Genomic DNA, 20905 nt, shown 5'->3' with positions numbered 1-20905 from the left:
AGGATTATTTTCAATCACAAGATCAGCATCAACACCATGTGATGTTTCATACAAAGTATTTCTATTCAGCTGATTTAAATTCAAATAAATATTTGAAAGCTCATTGTAGTCTCACTAATGGGAAGATGAGTTGAGTCAAATATGGAAGTCACAGAGCTCTTGATCGAATTGATTTGTAAAGCACATTCATCAGAATTGTCAAAAATGAAGAAAATTTAAAAAAGTGTGAAAGTGTTTATGTTACGAGACGATTCACTTCAAATGTTATGTCAGTCTTTTATTACTCCGTTTATATTAGGTTCTGTCTTTTCTGGGAATCCATCCTGTCTGTCTGTTAAAGAGGAAGATGTTTTGCAAAACAATAAGCAGCGTCTCCTCTCCTGCATATCCTCTCTCCCCATCCTGGCCCGTGACCAGTTCAGATAACAGATGCTCATTCATCAAGTGATGCGCTGCCTGCTTCTGAAGGCGTGCTGCCTCTCCAGGGCGACTATACTCTGTCTGCAAGGAAACATGCTTTGCACGCATGCACAAGAAAACAGATTTAAGACATTCAGACTAATGTGTCCAAATATCAGGCTGTGAGAGTCTCCATGAAAGCAGGCGTTAAACACAAGAAGAGCAGAACTTCATGGTAAGAAACAAGATCCAGAGGTGAATCTGGACCCAATAAATGAGTCAGAGTAAATCAAAAACATGAAGTGATGAATAAAAAAAATACACAAAAGGTTCAAATTATGACAACCTGAAAATAATGAGAATAAAAAATGAATCAGAAATATTTCTAAAACAGAGCGTGTCGTGTTTTTTTAAGTAGTTGCGCAAACATATTTGCACTCTGGCATGTTTACTTAACGTACCTAATATGGCTCATGAACTCTCAAAACCCTTAATATCCCCCTTCAGTAAGGTGTGGAATTAATAATAAGCATGTTTCTGTCGTTGCCTAAATGAACGAGTTCTGCTGTCTACAGCTGAGTCGTTCTGGAGCCAGCTCACCCTGGAATACAACATGTTCCTCGATAACATATCAGCGCATCACACTTTCAGATAAATGTTACATAACTATGATGAAAACTCTGTTCCTGCAAGTTGTGCGTTCACACACTTCCACTCACATGCATACACACAAATACACTCATCAATCAACAACATTTGGCATTGACTGAAGAAATGATACTTCTGCATGAGCCTTTATTATAGCGGTATGATACATAAACTGTCTGACTTACAGACACATCACTGATTTGGTTGGCGCTGACAATAAAATCAACTTCTACACCTCACTTTCACTGTACTGATGAAAACACAGATGAAAAAATGCCTCGTAAAGATTTAAAATATTTAAGGTGGGTGTCATTCTGACATCAAATCAGGATATCTAAAATTCTCCAACAGCAATATCCTGGAGCTCGTTTTAGTTGAAAACTAAAATACATTAGAGGAAAGGTTGCATCACAATAGTCTGACATGTTGTCTTATCTTATTGTGTCACAAGGTTGTGAATTATGTTGTTTTGTTCCCATAGAGGCAGGAGAGTGCCTGAACAACTCTAAAAATGTGATGAGTATTAAGAAACAGCAGGGGATCATGGGAGGACGATAAAGAACAACCCAAAGGAGCAAATAGAGGATCACTTAATAGGCAAAGAAAGTTTTGCAAAACATGTAATTTATATGACTTTTTTTATTACCTTTATAAAGATTTATCTTCCATCAGAATCAGAATTTTATAGCCAAGTATATTAGCAGTTTGATCTTTACCAGGCTGATTTTGTCAAAACAGAGTTGATGAGACAATTAAAAAACTTAAGAGGAATGCACACTGACATTAATGTACATGAAGTTGTATGTTATTTTTGAATGTGTGTGTGTGTGTAATGACAGGATGTTGACCTTGTCCATGGCCTCTGTGTTAGCCAGGAAGCGGTTCAAGGAATGGCCACCAGGACTCGGGTAACTTTTCTACAGACACTTTACATACTGGTTGTTTCCTCCAGTCACAGGATATAAACACTAGAGAAACAGCTGACCTGACACCAGGTCATACAACACGTGAACTGTCAATCTTTGTCATTTCTTTTTGACAGCTTTGACCAGCAGCTGATCTCAAACTCAAACTTGACTGTAAATAAAGCTGATATCAGTTTGTGGATTAATATTACATTTAGAAATTCAACAAAATCTCAAACATATTTTTTTCAAATCGTAAAATTGATCTAACAATTTCATAGATTCCATTTTGAGTGAATCCTGGAAGTCATTTAAGAGGAACAATTTTGTCAATGACCGCAGACAGTCACCTGTATGGAGTACGGTCTAAGTGAATTCATGTTTTTATTCTATTTGTTAAAAAAAGCAACATTCAGCAAAGTGATTTTTTAAAATAATACAATGGCCTTGTTGGCCAGTTGTATTGATGTTACTTTCACGCCCTTTTCTCAAACTTTCTGTCACTATAAATTTAGAGGGCAATTATCAGTTGGGTGTCACCACTTGACCAAACCTTGTGACTACTCCACCCTGAAACACGCACCGACTTCTAATAGATGGGATTGTCACAAGTGGATGTGTCAGTGTATTCAGCTTCTGGTGTATGAGTCAGGTTGATGCCTCAGAGAAGGTCTTTGATGGTGGTTGCCGATTGGAAGCTGCTAGGAGATCAAGTCAGTGGTTGGTCAGTCTTGCCTGCACAGCAGGGATGGATCTGCAGTGTGAAAAGAAATGTCATCCTGGTGTTGTCCAACAGCGTTGGATGTCACAGAGTCCACACATCTGTCCACAGATGGAAGGAACAGAAGAATAAAGAAGGTGAAGAAAATAGGGAGAAAAGACACTATGACATTTAAACAATTATATTTGTTAGATTCGATCTAAACCTTAAACTCATTGGAACAAGAGAAACAGTGAAGAAACACATCCAAAAGACATGAAGTGTTGTATCGAGTGTTACATTTGAATGGTAGGTGAATGTAAAGGTGACCAACAAACTCAATGTGCTGTCTTTCTGGATGTTTTCATTTTAGCTGAAGTTAAGAATGTAAAGAATAATAGTTTTTCTCTTATTTGTTTTGGACAAGATTGTCAAAGAAAGAAAGTTAAAAATGGCTTTGATGAGAATGATGCGCTCAACTTCTTCTCTAATAATATGTTAGATTTGTCCCGCTCCAGGTCCAGACTTTCACTTAGGATCACCAAACTGTTGCACCAACTTATGCAGGAGTGGCCTTGAAGTTTGTATTCAGAAACACACAACTGAAAGCATTTAGTTACACTTCACAACACAACTTCTAATATGAAATTATGAACATTAAAGTCTCTATAGGATTTTGTATTCCTGTCTGTATTGTTTTAACTTTAAAAAGTTACACAACAGGGTGGCAACTTAAACATTGTATTTCTTAAATCATTGTTTTTACTAAACTTGCTTTTAACTTAACTTTATGCTTTATACTCGAGTTACGTGGTAAATATTTGTTTATTTGTTGTATTCTGAAAGTGTTTTTAGTCTGAAGTTCACAGTATGTGTATGTTTGGGTGTTTTCATCAATCCCACCCAGTGTTCTCAGATAACAGTTCCCTGGTGTTTCTGGTGGATATGTTCAATTGTGATCTATAGTTTCCTCATACACTCCTCTCCAGAAAAACACACACATCCATCATTCACATATACTGACACACACACACTGCTGACATGCGTTCAACATGTGTAACCATTGACAAACCAGTGAAAGGTTGGTCTATGTCCTCTTCAAGAGATTAGACACTTAAAACAGAGACTGTATCCGCTCTTTTACATTTTCACACTTACTAGAAACTGTAAAACTCTTTTTCAGATAGTATTATTGTCCGTGTTTAACTTTTATGTTCATTCTCCCGTTAAAATTGTTGAAAAGCATTTGGGTGGTCCACTAAATTCTCTAACAGTTGTTGTGCTTCAAATTATTTCAAAATGTTAAAAAGTGTACTAAAACCTTTTGTAGGTCATCTTTTTCCAATAATCTATTATTATGTTGTAATTTTAACAAATGAATGATCAGAAAACATAAACAAATGAGCTTCAGTGTATAATGTAGGATGTGTGTGTGTAGGGTGTGTATCTGTTTTTGAACATTTGCGTGTCAGTGAGTAAAGGTCAAGGTGGGACAGTGGGAAGTAACTAACATGAACACGACTTCCTGCGTGAGAGGAGAGACGACTTCATCTGTCCGTGTGTGTGCGCGCGCGTGCGTGCGTGTGTGTGTGTGCGTGCGTGTGTGCCTTTCTGCATGTGTAGACCCGAGTCACACAGTCTGAGGGGATGCGATGACTTCCTGCTTCACACACACGCCAATTCACATACATAAAGAAATCCCTGGATAATACAAAAATGAGCAGAATCTTATATTTCATGCTTTCTTTGCTGCCATTTTTAGCGGTTGTTGTGCTCAATGTCAGTGACTCTGGACAAAGATTAGGATAGGATGCTCTTACAGTATGTAAACACAGAGAAGAACGTTTTAAAGGGACATTGAAAGAAAACGTTCATGATGCAGTTGAAGCCAAACGCATTGGCTTTCTGTAACATTACCTCCTTAAACTGAACCCAGATAAGAAAGAGCCTCTTGAGTAATAGCATGAAGGAATTCCCTGTTTTCCCCACTGAATATAATCTGCAACCTCCCCCCCTTAAAATGTCTCTGAGAGGAAAAACATCGAAGTCAAGTGTTTTCTGTAATTGAATACTGAGAATAGAAAATGAACATTAAACAGTTATCAAGTTATTTTATTTATTTAGGAAAGAACAATATTCACCTTAGTTCATGATTTGCTCTCGGCATATATCTATATATGCCGAGAGCAAATCTATATATGCCGAGAGCAAATCTTTAGTCTATAGACATTCAAGATGTTATCAAATTGATGGTGTGCCTTTTAGCAGTAAAAACATGACTTAATGCTTTTCTCTAAGAAAAATCCAACGATTAAACATTAAAGGACTATTTCCTTCCTACTACTACTAGCATAGCTCATTTTCAACTTAATTCCAACCTGTCCTCATTCAGGGTTAGTTTCATTTTGCATGTTGTAACTAATCTTGTTTAGCTGTGATTTGAAAAATACCAAAAATGAAAAATAGGTAATTGCTACTTGAATGACTTCTAATGGAATAATAAAACAAACCACAAAGGAGAGTAGATATGTTTTAATACACGTTTGCACTGTTGACAGTCGAGCACGGATTTTGCAATGCAAATCCATCTTACAACAGAAACAACACCAGTATCTCCCAGTTCACAGCACTTCATGATGTAATCAGTGAGAAGTATGAAGACGACTTGTTTATCTGAAGGACTTTGTTTTGAAGAGAATATAAGCATCCCATGTCATGCTCGTTGGTCAGATGTTGTTCGTCTATAAATTCCAAACTAGCAAAGCGCCAAAGATGAAGCACATGATTTCCCAACCTGTGTTCATGGAATGCAAACAATCTTCAGTATGTACAGTTGATTCACAGTAACAGTGTGCAGACCCAGGGAGGAGCCATAAGCTGGAAATATTTCTGTTGATTCTGTAGCTGTGACTAAAATCTAGTTAGTTTGGTATTAGTAATTGTCCCTGCTTAACTCCAGAAATGATCCTAACATGAAGCTTATATACAGTTATACATACTGGCATGATGCTACAGTTAATGAGCAACATTGTGAAAAGAGATTACACATATAACACGTCAACAATTTAAACACGTGAAACAGTTAAAAGCCCAATTCCATTCAAAAACATAAGAAAATGTCTCCATTAGCTTTTTGTTAGCATAACAAAATAAGCACACGTCTGTGTTCACTATATGGTCAGATGAGATTAGATACATACTGCAATACTTTCACCTCAGTAGCATGTGTAATGCTTAAGACTTAATGTTACAAACAATAAAACATACATGTGATCATATCCATTACAATAATAAGGATGTGCCCACGCAGAACTGTGAACGTTACACCTTCAAATATGGAGGATGTTGGTACACTCACCCAAACAACAACCAATGATTTTTTTTTTTTTTAAATCATCATTCGTCACAGTATTTCAGATCAGGTTTATGATATTTAGAATTGTTAAAAAGAAGCAAAGCACTTGTCATTCTGTTCGTCTGCCGCGAGAGAAAGACATTTTTTTTTCCTCTTTATCGCAGTCCGTCCAGATGCTACTGTTCATAAAGGGGATCCTATTAAATTGAAAAATAAGCTTTATTCTCTCTCTTTATTTCTTCATCGCCTCGATTTGCTTCAAGTAGTTTGAAGCTACTCACATTTTACTCTATTCCAGTGTTTCTTCCTTTTAACCTTTTTCTGAACGCCGTATCATATGTCCTATCATCTCTCTGTCGAGCCTAACTACTCTTAATCTGCCCGCCCTAAAATAAACAACCAGGACATCAGGCGAACAGTTTGACTTATTAGGACCCAGATCTACTCAGCTACAAGCTTTTTTTTTTTTTTTTTTTTTTTTTAGCAATGGTGTCCTTCACTAAGCATCCACTGACTTGATTTTCATCCGAATGTAACTGAATGTTTGCTTTAATATTTTTCACTTGAAGGAAAGGCTGACAGACTGAAATGCAGAGGTGCCAGCAACAAAGCTAAGGAAAGTGGAAGTGTAATTTATTTTGCTATAATGCTACATGAATATTCTAATGCAGATATTTTTCTCTGGGTGGAGGAGGGGGGTCTACTTACAGGCTTCGGGGGCTGGTTATATAATCTAACATTTACTCAGGTATTTTTCTCTTGGAAGGAGGCACCAGGTGTGAAGGCAGGTCTGATGGCAGTTCATGTCCCTCCAGTTTCACTTTAATCAGATGATTGGCCAATGCAAACTCTTCATCATCCAGCATCCCATCCTTATCGATATCTGCCAGCTTCCAGATCTTTCCCAGGACTGTGTTGGGCAGTTTTGACTTCACCATCTCCCTCTTGGCGTTAGCTCCTGTGACCTTCCCGTTGACAGGAGATAACGTGTAGAAGATCTCGTCATAAGCAGGTTTGTCCCGTGCAACAACCCACTCTGCTTCGTCGATGCCTTCGCCAGCCCCTTCGCCATACCCGTGTCCGAACGGGCCGTTCAAAGTGCCATCGAATGCACCACCCTTCACGACTGCGTTGGGACGCTGGTTTTCCTCTTGGCGGACCAGGACCATTAAACCAGCAATATCATTGGCCAGCATGTCATCCACTGCCTCCAAGAGTTTGAGCTTCAGAGGCTGGAATTTGTTGAGATCCTGAGCTTGGAGTTGGTCCTGGAAGAGGAAAATCCAGAAAACAAAATAAGCTACACGTCTGTTAAAACTCCTAAATCTTAATTTGAAAGTCTTTTCCCCATCTTACCTGCATCTTCTTTAGATTCGGAAAATCTCCAGGAGATATCTGATGCTCTCTTTCTATTCGTTTGTAAATATCTCCCAGGCTGGCGATCAGTTCTTTCTTCTTGTTCTCCTTCCCGAACACAGAGGGCATATCTTTCTTCAGCGAGCTGATGATGTAAGCATGGACCTGCAGAGTGAAAATCAAAGATGCTTATGTCGCCAACTGAAAGCTTACAAGTCTCAGTGATTATTCCTAAAGTTCTTCTAGTTTATGTGGTAATCCCAAAAGACTTTTGTGTTTAATGCGTTGAACATGGCTTGTGCTCGCCAGTAGAGTCGGCCATCTTTAAACACTTATGCAACTATGCTGGAACCAAGGCAAATCTGTCTCATTTTTCTTTATTACTTGGACGTTTTCTGCCACGACACACATTAAGCATTTCCTACAAATTCTCATGTACTGTATGTATGTATGTATGTACTGTATATATGTATGTACTGTATATTACATTTGAATTGAGCAATGGAATGGCTGACTCCACCACTAAACACAAACTATCATTTGTCAACTACATTTAGCAAAATATCCAAATCTGGGCCTGTCATAAACTTTAACTCTCAGCGAAACATAAACATGGGACAAAAAAAAAAGTTTTCTTTAAGTCCCTTAATAAATATGATCTCCTCAGAAGGAAGTTGTTGCACATATAGAGCCGTCTGATGGGTCGATGTTTTGATGCTCAAAGACTGAAATGGCACCACTGGAGATAAGATACAGCTGGACAATACATTTCAGACTGGATAACAGATTTGCTGACAAACTTTGCTGAGACTAAGGATTATCATTGCCCAGTTGTTAACCTTAATTTAATGTTTTTAAACTGAATGATTCAATGGAACTTTTGAGAAATGTTTCAAATGAAACCTAATGAGATCTCGTGTGTTGCAATCCTTTCGTCTGGGGACACTAAACAATTCTTTGTTAAGATGAATCATACAGTTAATCTCAGTCTTTGTTGACATTTGTTTTTGACACTCAACACAAACTAATGATGGCGTATTTGTTCTGTTGCTGTGGTGACGAACAAGTGTGTTGACCTGAGACCACATCGAGTCCTTGAGGCTCCTCATAAAAACACACACTATCCGATGTCAAACAGGAAATCTGCGCTCATTACTCAGTTTGTTTCCTCGAGCTACAACCGACAGCGGACCGTCGCCTCTCATACCTGACTTCCTATTCCAGGGAAGGAAACAGGAAGTAATTCAATGAGAGGAGAAACGCCACATTTGTCTGCTTCTATACGCACTGTGACAGGGATGAGCCTTTTCTGTCAAGGTTACCAGCTGGACAGGGTGGGGACATCGAGTAGAGACGGGAAGAAGAATAGGAAACACACACACACACATACACACCTGTTCATGTGTACCGTACCTTAGCTAGTCTGGCCCTCTTTATTAGATCGTTGAGTTTTCTGAGGGCGGCATTCCTAGGTAAAGACTGAATGTCCTTGAATAAATCCTGTTCCTCTGCTTCGAACAGCTTCCTGTTTTCTGGAATCAGCAGCGGGTGGGACCAGAAGGAGCCGATGTAGACACGGATCACCTGTCAGAGAGGGAGATGGACGGAATCATCAAATGAGGGTAACACGCGATAAAAGAGGACATATCATGGCAAGTCCTCCAATGTCAGCTCATTTAACTCGTGCATAATGTACTGACCACTTAGGACCAGTTAGAAGAACATTGTTTAGGCCTAAAATAAAGTCACTTTTCCTTTTCTAAAATGTATAGTTTGTGTTTTTCACAACAAACCAAAGGAAGGCTTGAAGAAGCTGCTCTGTTTCCACTATTTATGCATCTCCATATTTTTTTATTATATATTTTCTGTATGTTCACACAACTTGCCATTACTATATGTCACACACTCTGACTTTTGATTTTCTAGCCCCACACACACAACACTTCCAAGACCCATTATCTGTTTTTACACATCATTCTCTCAGCTTACCTCGGGCGTGTTGACTATTTTCCCCAGCGACCACATCAGGGCGCCGTACACTCTCATCAACTGCTGGGTCTCTATCTGGTCAGCCTTGTTCAGCACAACTCTGGTGTCAAAAAATAGACAAGAGAACACACAGACTTTAACCGATTGAAAGTAAAACTCGTTAAACGGTGTTGACATACACAAGCAGAGAAGAGGCCTTATCATGTCTCTGTTCTCTAAGATTTAATACGTCTGTGAGTCAAGTAATCCTGTAGTACCTGATCTTGTCTTCGTGGTTCTTTAAGGCCTTTATCACCTCTGAGAACTCATCAGAGATGTCCAGTTTGTGGGCGTCAAACAGTAATATGATCCTGTCCACTCGCTCTGCGAACCACTCCAAGACTGCAGCAAAGTCATAACCTGAGGAGGACGAGGATGAGAGAATCCAGAAACAAGAAGAAGAAAAAAACAGTGAAATTAGGATTTTAGATGATGGTTGATAGAAAATGTAACCAAACATACATTTTCAATCTGTATGCTTTTACTACTTGTTTTTTTTAGCTCCCATGCCATATGTGTCCTTGCTGGTGAACTGCCCACACTACACAGTTTGAGTCTTTATGATGATACATGATCACCACTGTGTTTAATCTGTGACCTGAACTTTTGTGTTGCAATATTCCCAAGAGAAAACCATTAGACTGGCTTAAGGTCATGGAAGAGGCAATATGAAGGACGCCCGTATTACAACATGCTGAGAGAAAAGAATGTGTTTACAGACGGAGGCGGTCCTGCCAGGCTTCAACTAAGTGGATTTATGTAAGCGAACAATTAGAGGGGAGAGCAGACACCATTGATATTTCTTCATCTTCTTTTTTCTTTCTTTTGTTTAAATGTAGTAAAAGAAAAGAGCTGTTCAAGAGCCTTTAAATGAACGACTGAAGCTTTAAGTGCATGAATGTGTAAGTGCCGCCTCACATTCCTCCATAATGCCTGAATAAATGAATGAGTGATTAAAGCTGTCAGCAGAAGCACATCATTTCCTCCTTTGACTTTCCGTCCTACTCAAGGACAGACACTCTTACCTCCACAGTGTATGAAAGGGGAACAAAGAACAAAAGGATGCAACCTCAGATTAGTGAGCTTTCATTTCCAAAACAACACAGAAGGATGCAGAGTGAGAAGTTAGAGTATCAGCTCTCGTTCGTCGCTGAGTGGTAGTAGGAAGGTAGAGCATTAAATAAGTGTTAATACAATGAAAGTTTCTCATTTGAAAAGAAAAATCTGCACTGTCAAGACTGCATATCTCAATATGAGATGTATACATACATAAAGCTGCGTTTGCTACTGTGGCTGCACCGTTTCTCATCCCTCCATTAAAAAAAACAAAAAAAAACCCAGTAAATAAAATCTTTAACATCTTGTTTTCCTGAAATTGCTGCTGATTCATCATTCACTTCCTCATGAATGTGAGAAACTTTAGCCACCATTAGTATATAAATCCCATTCTTTAAGAACAGCACTGTGTCTTCCTGTCATGAACATCATGACCTGAGAGGAGACAGACGGGTGCGCTGCTGCTTTAAGCAAAGTCATGAAGCATTAAGAGAAAGATACCTTGATATTCTGAATTTAAGGGGATTACTCTTCACGTTAGGCACTTTTCACTTGGCTTGGGGAAAATCATGACTCTCAAAATAGCTTCACTGTTCTGTCATTGTTATTATCCCTGAAAGCATGAAGGGGTATTTTATAGGATGGGGATCGTTAATAATATGGGTACATTCTGAGCGGCTATCTTCAGGCCTGGGGTTGGCACTTGAGTAGTGCTGCATATTTAGAAAGTGCTGACTCTGGGGAACATGAATGTCCTACAAACATTTGGTAAAGAAAAAAAGTTCACAGGATCACTGAATGGGAAAAGAACATGGTATTTTCTAAAAGGGTCACTAAAATAAATCCTTACAACATCTGAAATGTCTTCCTAACTGAAACCTTCTCATGAACAGAAACTGAAAGGGGCAGACACTGTTTTTTATTTGTTCCATGTGATCCATATGGCTAAACTATTCAGTCGTCTCACTGAGAAGGTATTTTCCCCAAACCGTTCGACAAGAGCCAAGTGAAGAAAATGTAACCGTCCATTAATTCTCCAAAGTATCGCTTGAATTAGTTTTTTCTTTGCAGTTGGCTGATTGCCGGGTTTTCACCATCAGTACCTCCATAAGGACATCTATGTAGGCAGCTATAGCCTGACAAGTCCTCATCTGGGTGCACACACAAACACAGAAATACAAACAATACCTCAGGGTGAAAGAACAGCAAAATGACACAAAACAGAAAAATCAACAGAACATGCAAAAAACACAAGGATGGAATATGATGAACTTAAGGAAATGAACAGTGAATATACAAAAGACAAATTACCCTAAACACACACACACATTCCCCAGAGACAACACAGCTGTGCTGAGTCAAGAGAAGTTAATGTTTGCCTCTATTTGTTTTATATCTAACAGACAATAGCAGGGTCACACCTCAATGTGCTGTGTATTTGGTTTGACAACATGTTCAGAGAATTGAACTAAACAAACAGAAAGTGGAGGAGAAGTGCTGAGGGTCTGTCCTCATTTCATCACCTCCATTAGTTATCTAAATGTGAGATCCAGTTTGTGCTGACAGCACATTGACTTTCTGTTGATCCTCAACAGCAAAGCTACAGTAATTAAGGTTTGCACGACAAAGATGAATCCAGACCCAACCCTACTATGAAGTCATGTGTTGAACTCAGTGACCACAAGATGCTTCTTCTTCTTTCTTCACAACTACACCAGTATGTTCATCTGTTTTATCACATAACACTTTAGATGTATAAAGAGGACTTTAGACAAACAGAAGGGCTTGGGATGGGGATATGTTATCAAACAGAATAACATTAGCATGTACTGTAATCAAGGAAATCACTCCTTCAGAATGAAATCCAGGTCTTTTTGACTAACCTCTAATCGACTGATTCTGATCATTTCGTTGTTACAGTTTTAGTTTACCACCATCAGAAATGCATCCTAGTGAGGCATAATCTGCATAAGAAAAAAATCAAACAGTACAGGTTTAACTTCAGGCTGGTTTGTTTTAGTTGAGAGCAAACAAAACGAGGGAGTGTAGGGCAAACAGGGAAGGAAACATTTTCAGAAGTTCAAAGATGGATGAAGAGAGAAGGGGGGAGTGAATGTGGGAAAGACTGTCCTTTAATTCTTCCTGCTCTTTTGTTACTCTTAGCTGTTGGTATGGCAATGCCAGCTTTTAGCTTTGGGAATTCCAGCCTCGCCGGACACATATCAAAGAGTAAGGAAAGGTGGGAGAAATTCCTGTGAGCCTTTCACACCAAAACCTTTCTTATTCTGCTACTTCATTTTCACTGCTGCGATCTCTCTGCTGGTCACACACATGACAGTCGATTCAGTGAAATGGTTTTTGTTCTTTTCACAATTGGATAAAAACATGCTTCAATTAGTGTAGTAAAGACTTCCAATGACCTGATATCAGTGCAAAGGGGTAAGCCAATCAAATCGCTAAAATTAAAAAAAAGGTGTCTGTAGAACTTTCCTCTGGTATCGTTTTGTCCGTCAAATTATTGTTGTCTGAACTATCATTCCATTATTCTTGGTTATCTTAGTCTTTTCTAAAAAGTTAGGTGCAAGTGGTTCAACATGATGAACGCATCACATGACCAAGGGGATGCTGGGAGGTTTAAAAAAAATGTCATGTTTAAATTTAAGAATGACATGTGTCTTATTATCAACAAGGCACTTTTTTTTTTTTTTTTTTTAAAGATGGCTTCCTCTCTTTACTTAAGAATTGACAGAAAATCTCCCAATGTTAAATGTCCTCTTTTCAATGGAAGCTTAAAGTTCAAAATCATGAACTGGAAGACATTCAAGATTCCAGTAAAGGTACTGAATACATGGCATTAATAGTGATCAATTAAATACCTTCAGAGAGGTTGAAGCCTCAGTGCAGTAAAAAAAACGTCCAGAGGAGAGCAGGAAAACGTTCACATGTAACAGGGGCTGGATTGGTTTAAATGTTATCAGTCTGTTTGCCTTGGTCTTGTTATAGTTTGCTTTGTAAAGGTACCAACCAATCTTTTCTCCTCACCCAATCCAGACAACACCTCTTTTTTTTATTGCACTATGTAGATGAATCAAAGGTAAAAACATATTAAATACGTGTAACTCCACGCATCTTTCCATATGTGCAGATGTCAAGTCACCCTATAAGTTTAATATGTAAACAATGTTCGTTGTGTGCCTGCATGTGTTTGAGGGACAGAGAGGTTTTTTTTGTCAATGCTTCCTGTTCTTTGAAATGAATAAGCCATAATCCTCCTGACAGCTAAAACCTAAAAAAAACACACAGTCCACCAAAGGAAATGCTGACATGCTTGTTCCGAGTTCAGTGGGACAAGGGGGGCTGTGGCTGAATGAGTCCAATGAACGGACCCGGATTCACAAACACACTCGTCCACATAAACACAGAGAAATAAACGTGAGTGTTATTAGTCTGTTTCTGACCTCGGCTAATTCTCTGTTTTTCCCCTGACAGGATCCCTGGTGTGTCAATCACGCTGATGCTTTCCAGTACTGGGTTAGGCAGCTGGGCACACACAAACCTAGAACACACACACACACACGTCGGGAGAGGGAGAACACACATGCACACAATGAGAAGAGAGGAGAGTTAAAAGAAAGCTGACAGAAGTGTAAAATGGTTTAATAACAAACATTGTCCCACATAAGACTTTTTCCTCAGTCTCTCTTCTCCTCTGCCTCTGCTGTTCGTCTGCAGCTGTATCAATACTAACAGGTTAGCGGGCGTCCTCGCTGTGAACCCCATAATCCCCCCAAGGAGACAGTCAGTGACTCTTTCTGTCTCCTTTCAGCAGCGCTGGGCCTCCCCAAGGAGGTCACCACAGCTAGAGCAATAGAAATACTTTTTTTTCTGCTGTTTTTCCTTTTTACCTTTTCCAGAAGGATGACTCTGCAGAGATGCCTGCCTGTGTCTCTCTCTCTCTCACACACACATACAGATACACACACACACACACACACACACACACACACACACACACACACACACACACACACACACACACACACACACACACACACACACACACACACACACACACACACACACACACACACACACACACACACACACACACACACACACACACACACACACACACACACACACACACACACACACACACACACACACACACACACACACACACACACACACACACACACACACACACACACACACACACAGCCAAGAGAGAAGGCCTGACCAGTGAGCAGAGGGAAATTCAATCAAGCAGGAATGTAGAGCTCTGGTGTGGCTTCTCACTGGTACTCACTCCTTCTTTCTTCTCCATGCTCTTTCTCAGTGTTTCCCCCTCTACGTTAACATACTTTACCTCTTACATCACTTCATATTTTCAGCATGAACACACCCAAAAAGACATCTGACAGTATCTGCCATCACTGTATTACATCCACTGTTTTATACTGTGTGTGTGTGTGTGTGTGTGTGTGTGTGTGTGTGTGTGTGTGTGTGTACCTGTTGAGGAATGCATTTCCAAATGCATTCAGCTTTCTGAAGGGCTTCTTGGGATCAACCACCAAAGCGTTGCCAGGGATGACACCTTCTGTGTCGCCGTGCATCACTGCGATAAAGGAATCTGTGGTGGGTTCAGGGCCGATCCGCATTCCGGGAAAATCCTGCTCCAACAGGTAGCTGTAGAGGAGATGGAATGACATGGCGTTAAACATAACAAAGTTGGAGACGAGTTGTTTTTGATCAGTGAACCTTACAGTGGTGCCTTCATAGTAGGAATTATCATCACGAAGGAGGAAACCTGAGATCATTAAACATAATAACGAGGTTTGAGTTTATTATGGCTTTTAAAGATATCCACTTTTAAAGATTTTAGTCAAGGAAAGATGTTTTGATTCACCAATGTTTTATGTTTTCAACTTTTCACTCCAAAGACCATGTGCAAGTTTTGTAAAAATGTAGAGAGACCTCTACAAGATGCGATAAAGACTATATTTGCCTTTATCAATGCTATGTGTAGTCCATCAGGATGACAGCATCAACAAAAGAGTGGAGAACAACATAGTGACGAAGAGAACGTGTAACGCAGTCTATGCACCGTGCAGCAGTAACAGTATAAAAACGTCACTCCCCCTCCTATTGGCTAGAGCTAAACTCTCCAGAGAATATCCTGCTGTTTTGTCACGTCAGCCCACTCGGACCTGCTGCAGAAAAAATACTAAGAGTCTGGCAGGAGAAACTCTGGGTAAAGTCTGAGTGAAAAATCTGCCTGCTTGTGTTCACATATACTTCTCCTCCTGGAGTATTTCAGGACATTTCTGCTAGAGTCAAGAAGACGACATAACACAAATATTTGTCCCGAGTCTGTTTACAAACTCCCTAATTATGAGAAAGGTTCATCCTCTGTCTTCTGCCTGTACCACTTTTCAGAAAGCTTCAAACAAAATATATGGAGATTTTCCCTTTGTGACATCACAAAGGGTAGTAACCCCTGCCCCGGTGGGTGATACTCCTACAGGTGTTTGTTCTGCGCTTTGAGTGTGCGCAATGTAAAAGGTAGGACATGGAGCGATGGAAAGCCCGAGTCACCCAAGTCCTTCCAGAGATGGGTGTGGTCAGACAGCTCATTTGCATTTCAATTTACAAAGAAAGAAACAGAGCAGGGCCAGTGCCTAACATTCAGTATCTGGTATTGAGTAATGTGCAAATGTGTGAGTCAATAAACTGATCCGTTACCATAACTCATAAGACCCCCAGAATATCAATGGGTTACAGGTAAACGTGTCATGTGACAACATCAAACAAGTAACAGAGGGAGTCTCAGAATCAGATACACCTCAGCTTCAGTATTGGAATAGGTTATTTGTAAGTACAAAGTGAATTTCCCTCGGGATCAATAAAGTATCTATCTATCTATCTATCTATCTATCTATCTATCTATAACATCTTTGCTAGTTTTGAGTATGTTTCTCTTAGAGCACAGACCAGACCAAGAAGACAAATGTGTAGAAGAATTTGGTTGAGCTCTTCCAGTGCTGACAAGAGGAATGGTCAAATTTACAAGCATGTCACACTTTTGTTTTGTTTTACTGATGATGAAAAACAGCTGACTCAGGTCAAGCAGGTTAAAGGCACAGACAAGCAAACGCTACACTTTATGCACGTTTGGTTTTGACAGTGCACGTTTTAAAACAAGACCTTCAATAAATGTTCCAGAATTCATGTGGGTTCATATTTTTCACTTCAAATAGGTTTTATGTCCAACCCAACAAATGCAAACTTATGACCTCACCTGTTATCGTTACCATGGCAACACTGCTGACTTTTAACTCTAAAATGTTTGAGGTACCATCGGTTGAATCCTTATCTGCTAAGTAAGTGATCCAAATGAAGATTAGTGTGTTTCTGTTGAATTTCAGCCAAGACAACATGAGCACAGGCCATAAAAAAATGGATTCAGGCAAAACACTTGCAACTGAAGGGATCATAAATCTCAAGTATGAGATGGTGGGATTTGTGTGCATTTTAACCGCTACCAGATGTGAGGTCGGTTGACTTTCACATCTTCTCCACATAGTCACACACACACACACACACACACACACACACACACCTTGTCAGGGGAGCCAACAGTGCCTGGTAGAGCCATCTCTCTGCAAATCAGTCTGTGTGAGTGTGGCTCTGATGGGAGGTTGTGCAACAGCACTTGTTTGTATTGTTTGTTTTTGATCATAAACAACATGGTATGGTTACAAAATGTATTAAGAGAAGCCAGGATAGGCTCTTAGCATCTCTGCAACCAGTAACAATAGTGCTGTGTCACCTGATATAACCGATTTGTAAATAAAATGCAGTTAGCAAATAGCTAGCAGATGCTCTCAAGACAGCCTGGAGGTGGTGCTGCATGACAACATGGCGCCAGTAAAGACAACAGCTTTTTAAGATGAAATAGGAACTTTGTTGTTTTGTTTTCATAAATGAGTGACTATTTGAATATCTAAAAATCGTGACACATGCCTACAACACAATTTTTTTTACAATAGTGTGTCGATTTTATTGAATACTGAATGTCTATGTCATATTTAGGTTTTGTTTTTTTTCATACACATAGCTAAACATATTTTCCCAAACCCTGGTTTTTCCCAGGAGCTCAATAATAGTTTTTGTATGGACACATTGTTAAGTTTACACTCTTTAAATTCAGTTGAGTTGGCTGTATGTTGACTGTTGTACAAGTTCTGTTTAAACAGATGCTGACAGAGGATTTCTCAGGAATCGGCAGTACTCAGCATATGTCGTACAGTCCTTGAAATGTGTCATGACAAAAATACTGCAATCATAACAGATCATCCTGGAAACTCTTGCTCCAATTAAACAAAAGGTGAGGGCCCTGAATTCCATATCCATAACATGCTCTACTGTTCTCTTTGAAAGACTTAGGCTTTGAAATTCACTCCCTTATGTTGTGCATCTTAAAGATACTTTGAGAATGCAGGGAAAATGACAACAAAGACCAAAGTTGTAGTTCCAGTGGAGCTGTTTACATTGAAATGCTCTTTAATTCTCTCCAACAATAGACCAGCAAAGATTTGCTTTAGGAACTACACGGTGCCAGACTCCTCCAGCCTGTTGGATGGTCATGCCTGGGTCATGTTTTTGTATCACAGGAAATATTAGACCAAAAAAAAAGAAAAGAAAGAAAATCAATCAATTTCAGCCCTGTAATGAAGACAGACTCAAATGACTGAACTCTGAATGTCTGCCAGAGAAGAGACTAAAATTACACCACATCCATTTCTCTTTCTTTAAGCTGCCACACAAGTAGCAATCTCTACTTCACCTTTTCGTTATTATTGGAGAGGAAAAAGGCCAGCACTGCTCCGACATTCAGCGTTAAACCATGTGATATGAAATAAAAGATGCAGCGAGCGCAGCAGCCCTGACCCCAGGTTACTCAGCAGATTTGACATTCTGCGTCTGACTGCTACATGTCTGCGGTGTTAGTCAGAAACGAAAGGAAGAAGAGGGAGCAGGGATGTCTGCACTGTCCTCTGACTACAGGAAGTCACAAACAGCATCCTCTCTCAGGCTTTCAAAGGCTTACCCACTAATTATGCTCTGCACTTGTGCCTGCGTGTGTGTGTGTCTGTGTGCGTGTGCGCGTGTGTGTGTGTGTGTGTGTGTGTGTGTGTGTGTGTGTGTGTGTGCACGAGGGGGAAGATGTTAACAGCAGCCTTCACACCCAGCTGTTATGTCCTGCTGTAACGCATACATGCACACTAAAAGAGAAATTCCAGATCATGAGCTCTCAAATAACTTTTATTTTTTATATTTTAAATGTCTATTTTAAAACTACTGAATGCAGAAATAGGACTTAAACAGAAGCACCATCTGATTTTTCCACCCTCGTCCAAAATGACACAGACATTCTGTCTCTATGGGTTATAAAAAGTATTCACACTTCTTTTAACAGAGTTTATTCTGACCTTTAAAAGATCTGAACAAAGACAGATGTTGTTCTTTATGTCCAAACAACACACCCCATCTGTCACTCATATCTTCTACACCAGCATATACCCATGCACACACACTTCGAGGAACACTTTAGTCATGGGCAGGGTTGTTTAAGTTTGTATATGTATGTGTTCAGTCACATAAAACTTTTTAGGGACTCATTAAAGCTGACAGAGGCGTGGCACCAAGTAGTCCGGCTTCTGGTTTGTGATTGAGAAAACGTTCTTCTTTTTTACTTTCATCTGTTTTTTATTTCATTGTATTGTTTTTTTTTAAGGCAATGTGTGTCATGACCCACTGGTGAAGCAGAAACACAGTGAAGTCAGTATGGGTGTGTCAGCCTCTTCCTATCTATCTTTTTTTGGGTGGCCCCCTGCCTCATGTGTTTGTGTGTGAGTCCCCTCTTTCAAATCAAACTCTACAGGATTATGGTTGCAGGTTAAGTGTAAATGCTTTTTTTGTTTTTCTCACCGAATAAAGCTGGTCTTGCCAGTAGAATACTGCCCCACCAGTAGGACCATGGGCTTGTTGTCAAAATCTGCATCCTCCAGAGCTGGAGAGTGGAACTCATGGAACTTGTAGCTCTCCTCCAGCGGCAGGAGTTTGGTTTTGTAGAGCTTCTTAAGTCCTTCACTGACAGTCTGAAAGACTTCAGGCTCCTTCCTCCTGTCATCGGATCCGAGCCAGCTGAACATTGTTACTGAATGTTTGTTGATCGGGAGTATTTAAGCTACAAAACAGTGAAACTGGCTAAAGCTGCTTTTGTTTACTTTGCCCTAGAGAGATGAGACGAAAAGCTTTACATGCAAATTCTTTTCAAAACAATATGGAGAGCAAGTCTGACCTAATTAAGGTCAAGCTATAACTAAAAACTAGTTATAATGTTGTTTTCTTCAGGTCCCAATTCAGTTTAATGTTTTGGAAATACCTTTAAAGATTGTTTTTTTTAAATTAAAAGATATTTTATCTCGCATTTAACACCGAAGGACATAAAAGTTTAAGTTATTCAGTCTGTCCTGCCACACTGAATGAATGGTGACCGTTGTTGTTATTGATAATATTGACGTTCAGCCCAAAGTTATATTCAGTCCAAATTCAGGCTTTTTTCTAAATAATGTCTCTACCAATGGCTAACATGTAAGAAAACAATATTTATGTCTTTTTGAGTAAATTTAAAATGGACCCTTCAACACATTCATCATTGAGTCTATCGGTCCTCTCAGGTCCAGGCCACTGAAGCTCCTGGGCCAAAATAAAACCTACCACATTCAATAACTTTGTTTTTGTTTACTTATCTTTTTTAAGTAAACAAATGCTGTCCAAAGAAGCCTAATTCATGCTGCTCACTCCCAAAATCACGTTTCCGCTATTCAATATATCGTCCAGCAGCTTGCAGAGGAATCCCAGCTATGATGCACCGCGCTGCTGTCAGAGAGGAGGCGCCGTTATTGTTCACTCTATCCCGCTCTTCTGTCCACTAAACACCGCAGCTCTGCTCCACACCGACAATTATTTATGTCGCATTCGTGTCAAAAATAACGAGTAGCCTGTTGAACTAGCATCACGGGTTATTCTCTGTCACAGCACAGCGCTGAATGTAGCAGCAGCTGATGTCCTGCAGCTCAATTTAAATGCCGAGTCGGAGGAAACCCGAGCCCGGCGGAAGTGCCCAAAGGCTGGCAGTCCGGCCCACCGCGGTCCCGCCCAGTGATGCTAGAGCTGAAGCCGGGAAGGACGACGCCATGACGGATGAGGCGAGACGATGAGGCCCTTCTGTTTAACGAAAAGGCGCCACCTAATGGTACAGCCTTTTCGCAGTCTATCTAACCTACACATCTAGATATTCTGAATGACCTGTGATAGTGTCGTTAAAATGAAGCAGTCTAATTCTACATATTTAGCTGTAGACGTGGAGGACCCTCAGGAAAAGATCCT

General features: G+C 39.8%; 2 protein-coding genes across 2 annotated transcripts in view; one reads left to right on the top strand and one right to left on the bottom strand.

Annotated features, from left to right (window-relative positions):
- stx7l (syntaxin 7-like) overlaps nucleotides 1-2912 on the top strand; it is a 280516-nt gene extending 277604 nt beyond the window's left edge. The window contains exon 11 of the transcript XR_013781179.1: nucleotides 2899-2912. The gene's annotated coding sequence lies outside the window, so the exon portion shown is untranslated. The remainder of the gene's footprint in view (nucleotides 1-2898) is intronic.
- Nucleotides 2913-5169: 2257 nt separating this feature from the next.
- ehd3 (EH-domain containing 3) lies at nucleotides 5170-20750 on the bottom strand. The gene is made up of 8 exons (XM_079338429.1): nucleotides 19442-20750; nucleotides 14960-15136; nucleotides 13906-14003; nucleotides 9610-9751; nucleotides 9353-9452; nucleotides 8777-8947; nucleotides 7364-7528; nucleotides 5170-7275 (listed from the first exon to the last, which is right to left on the bottom strand). Exons 1-8 carry the CDS (start codon nucleotides 19663-19665, stop codon nucleotides 6748-6750), a joined length of 1605 nt encoding a protein of 534 aa, XP_079194555.1. The 5' UTR covers nucleotides 19666-20750; the 3' UTR covers nucleotides 5170-6747.
- Between the last annotated feature and the right edge of the window lie 155 nt (nucleotides 20751-20905).

The sequence above is a fragment of the Symphodus melops genome, assembly GCF_947650265.1.
Source record: "Symphodus melops genome assembly, chromosome: 1".
NCBI classification, from domain to species: Eukaryota; Metazoa; Chordata; class Actinopteri; order Labriformes; family Labridae; genus Symphodus; species Symphodus melops.
This window is presented reverse-complemented; position numbering and strand designations above follow the sequence as displayed.